We start from the raw sequence: 4,848 nt of genomic DNA, 5'->3' as shown, positions 1-4,848 counted from the left end.
TGACAAGAGAAGAAAATGAATTGGAGGATGGAATTTGCGGGGGTTGGTCTTTGGCTTCATGCTAAAAAAGCCACGCAGGGGGGTGGGTGTGCGGCTGATTACTGGGCGAAAAGCCACGTTCAACAGGAATTTTCCTCGGCGGCGAAACTTCCACACTGCCTGGTGATGAGCTTTCGTCGTGAAGGGGTATGATGGAAAATGCTTTGAGGGAGCAATTCTTCGTGCAAAAAGGGATGAATTTCCAGCAATGCTGAAATATTTCTTCGTCTTTCTTCTCTACTAATTATCTATGAGACTATTAATTTTATCTCTTTCTCATCCCTTTTTGCGTCTTTTTTCGGAATGGGACGGGTTGCTACCCGCCCCCTTCCATTTTCCTTTCGCGAAAGACAATGCTCAAAGGCAACAGCAATACTCCCACACCCAACTTTGGAAATGGTTGTGCGCGCCTCAAAATGCGGCTCCTGTCTTGCCATCCCTTCGCCGTATTATTTGCCCAGTTAATTTATTATTCTAGTAATGCGATAACAGACGCTCCACGAATTTCTTTCTCATCTCGACAGAGACAAACGCGCGAAACAAGAGAAAATGCTTCAAGATGATTTTCGCAAGTTGGAATTAAGGGTGAAGACTTTCGATCAATTCAACCCTAAACGAATGAACATTGCCCCAGCAAAAGATGAAAGATACCAAGAAAAGGCTCTTCTTCTTCTCCCAAAGTACTGATATCATCGTACGCCAGAAAGCTCACTCTTGGAATTCTTTTTCATTCGCTTACAAGAAGAAAAATCACCAAGACGATTTCTACGCATTTGTCTTCCCTTAAATGATTTGCCATCGCAACCCCCACCTTTCGTGCTTCCCTTCCCCGCAAAAAATATATTCTCAATTCACTGAAAAGATTAGCGAGTAAGAAAATGATTGAAGAAAAGAACATCCAATTAACAGGGCTCAATTTATACGTAATATCACAGAGACATTTTGTCCATTTTGCCCCTTTTTTGCACAATTCTCGTATTGTAGAAATATTCTTTTCCCCCATATGGAGAAAACTAGGTTAATTGGCTGTATGTGCGAAATGCACGAGAAAAGAGCTTGTAATCCAAAGAGAGAGAGAGGGGGTAAATAAATAGCGATTTTATATATAAAATAAAAACTTATCGTGTACCATGGTGTTAATTTTTCTAAAGTGGAACACGAAATTACCCCCAATTAGGTGCTATATGGTGCACAAGTTGAGAATTAGATTTTTAATTCAACTCGCCATAAAAATGTACATAAATAAAATTCTCGCTCACAATGGTTTGTAATAATATTGTTGCAATACAGGCTTGTTCCGCAATATAAACTCCATTCTGTATCTGTAGGAAAAATATTTGCACAGCTAGTTGGTATATTTTCATTTTGCATGATTGGAAAATTGTGCTTTAAAAAGAAATGTTTGTACATATTAGTTAAATTTTGGACGACATTTTCCCACCCTATTTTTTGCCTAATGATGAAACCAGATGAAACCCATACCCTGGAAAATCGGAAAAATCTTATGTACTAAAATAAAGAAAAAAAAACAATTTTTTAAAATTTCTTTTCCATGAAAGTTTTCACTTTTATTTTTATTTTCGAAAAATCCTTAGTTTTAAGAAAAATTGGTTTTTGTTCTTCTTGTTGCTATTTTATAATTTTGTAACACAACTGTTTAATATGTGCACAATTTATTTTATTTATTCAGCATAGATATTTATTTTTTCTCTTCATTTAATGTTGTTTGCTCAATTGTTAATAATTTTCTTTTACCAAGAAAGTTTTAATGAAAATTCCAACGAAGTATTTGCAAATCAATCAGTTGCAAGAATTTCTTCATTGCGTTAAGATGTTGTTTTTCCTTAACTTTTTTGTGCTGGTGTTCAGCACAGAACTGGCGTTGTTAACAGCAGCAGCAGAAGACGGCAGCTATGAGATCATAATTCTTCACATCAATGATATGCACGCGCGTTTTGATCAAACCAATGCTGGAAGCAATAAATGCCAAGAAAAAGACAAGATTGCTTCCAAATGCTACGGAGGATTTGCAAGAGTTTCAACAATGTGAGTCCTTAAAGAAATTCTGTAAGAAAACTAGTTGAAGAAGCTTTGACAAAATTGTCTTTCTTTAAGGGTGAAAAAATTCCGAGAAGAAAATGGCAGCAGTGTCTTGTTCTTGAATGCTGGTGACACGTATACAGGTACCCCATGGTTTACCCTCTACAAGGAGACCATTGCAACGGAGATGATGAACATCCTTCGTCCAGATGCAGCCTCACTGGGAAATCATGAATTCGACAAAGGAGTAGAAGGACTCGTGCCATTCCTCAATGGTGTCACCTTCCCTATTTTAACAGCGAATTTGGACACTTCTCAAGAGCCAACAATGACCAATGCTAAAAATCTCAAACGCTCAATGATTTTTACGGTTTCCGGGCACAGAGTTGGTGTAATTGGCTACCTAACGCCTGATACAAAATTCCTCTCGGACGTTGGTAAAGTTAATTTTATTCCGGAAGTTGAAGCCATCAATGCGGAAGCACAGCGTCTGAAGAAAGAGGAAAATGCCGAAATAATCATCATTGTTGGACATTCAGGGTTGATAAAAGATCGAGAAATTGCGGAGAAATGCCCACTGGTTGACATAATTGTTGGAGGACATTCACACACGTTCCTCTACACAGGAAGTCAGCCTGATCGTGAGGTTCCTGTAGACGTTTATCCTGTTGTTGTGACCCAATCCAGTGGAAAGAAAGTTCCAATTGTTCAAGCCTATTGCTTTACAAAGTATTTGGGGTACTTTAAAGTGACGGTTAGTTATTTGAATCCTTTCTGTAGAAAATATTTAAAATATTATTTAAAAAAAAATTACAGATCAACGGAAAAGGAAATGTTGTGGGATGGACTGGGCAACCAATTCTCCTGAATAACAGCATTCCCCAAGATCAGGAAGTTCTCACTGCTCTTGAAAAGTACAGAGAACGTGTGGAAAATTACGGGAATCGCGTAATTGGAGTTTCCCGCGTAATTCTCAATGGGGGACATACTGAATGTCGTTTCCATGAATGCAATATGGGTAATCTCATCACGGATGCTTTTGTGCATGGCAATGTAATTAGTACACCAATGAGTACGAATGCCTGGACAGATGCAAGTGTTGTTCTGTATCAAAGTGGTGGCATTCGTGCTCCAATTGATCCTCGTACCGCGGCTGGGAGCATCACACGCCTCGAGCTGGACAATGTTCTACCATTTGGGAATGCACTGTACGTCGTAGAAGTTCCTGGGAATGTCCTACGCAAAGCCTTGGAACATTCAGTCCATCGATACTCCAACACTTCGGGATGGGGAGAATTTCCACAAGTTTCGGGGCTAAAGATTCGTTTTAACGTCAATGAAGAAATTGGAAAACGCGTAAAGTCCGTTAAAGTTCTCTGTAGCAATTGCTCTCAACCTGAATACCAACCACTGAGAAATAAAAAAACTTACAACGTTATCATGGACAGTTTTATGAAGGATGGAGGTGATGGATATAGCATGTTCAAGGTGAGATTTTCATGATTATTTTGAGGAAGAACTTTTCAATGATTGGAGATTTCTTATTCGGATATAGCCAATATAATGACCATGTTAGCGATTTTAGCGACGTTTTGGTTTATTTAAAACCATCATCATCAGGCTCTACGACACTGATGATGGTTTTAAATAAACCAAAACGTTGAAAGCGCTAAAATGGTCATTATATTGACTGTATCCCAATAAGAAATCTTCTTTTACACAACACTGGGTAAAATTCACAATTCAGATGGACTTAAGATTCCTTAGAACTTGAATTTTCTTTGAAAAATTCAAGTTTTTCAAGTTTTCTTAAGAGAAACTTAAGATTTTTTCAATCAGGCTGAATGCAAATTTTTCAATTATTTTTTTCTGATCGCCTTCGGGCATCGAAATTCGTAAAAATCATAAAAAAATATGAAATTAACTCAATTTACTTTAGAAATCTTAATTTTTGCTTAAGAAAACTTAAGAATCTTAAATTTTTTTGAAGAAATTTTAAGTTTTTTCTTAAAGAATCCTAAGGAAATATATGAAACCAAAAAGCATTCGTCAGAAAACTTAAAGAATCTTAAGAGAACTTTAAGAATCTTGAAAAAAATCAAGTTTTTCTTAAAGAATCTTAAGTCTGTCTAACTTAGTGAATTTCACCCATTCTCGTTGAAAATTCTTCAATTTTCATGGAAATTTCTTTTTTTCCCAGCCCTTGAAGATCATCAAGACCCTCCCACTGGGAGATATTGAAACAGTAGAAGCTTATATTGAGAAAATGAGCCCCATTTTCCCAGCAGTCGAGGGAAGGATCACTGTTCTTGGGGGACTTCAAAAATCAGATGAGGATTGGCATTAGAAACATCCTGGACGTTATGGAAAGAATAAAAGAAGGATCATAGAAAATGCGTTTGATTTTTTAGGCGAACTGTTTTCTATAACAAAAATTTCATAAAATATGCATAATTTCAAATAATTTCCCTTTTTTCAACTAATTGAGCCAGAAATATTGTTTATGCTCCCGAATGTCAAATAAATTGTGCATATTATTATCAATTAGGTTGCATTATTTATCACTGTCGTACAAAATAGGCAATTGAGTCAATAAATGCATTTTAACCATGGACCTGTGGAGGACTCCAACGGATCCATTCTGCCTAATCTCCCTCAATTCTATCCCATAAATATATAAAGGTATGGCAGTTATAGTTCCATCGATGCACGTCACCAACGGGGCCGGAAATTAAATTAGCTGCATATGGGATAATATGTGAATTATTA

At 36.9% G+C, this 4,848-nt stretch overlaps 1 protein-coding gene across 1 annotated transcript; it reads left to right on the top strand.

Moving 5' to 3' along the window:
• The first annotated feature begins 1,838 nt into the window (after positions 1-1,838).
• Positions 1,839-4,623, top strand: LOC129796104 (protein 5NUC). Its single transcript, XM_055837827.1, has 4 exons — positions 1,839-2,085; positions 2,155-2,833; positions 2,896-3,567; positions 4,280-4,623. The coding sequence occupies exons 1-4, from the start codon at positions 1,871-1,873 to the stop codon at positions 4,424-4,426; spliced, it is 1,713 nt and encodes a 570-aa protein (XP_055693802.1). The 5' UTR covers positions 1,839-1,870; the 3' UTR covers positions 4,427-4,623.
• Positions 4,624-4,848: the final 225 nt, after the last annotated feature.

This window comes from Lutzomyia longipalpis, chromosome 4 (genome assembly GCF_024334085.1).
Source record: "Lutzomyia longipalpis isolate SR_M1_2022 chromosome 4, ASM2433408v1".
In the NCBI taxonomy this organism is placed as follows: Eukaryota; Metazoa; Arthropoda; class Insecta; order Diptera; family Psychodidae; genus Lutzomyia; species Lutzomyia longipalpis.
This window is presented reverse-complemented; position numbering and strand designations above follow the sequence as displayed.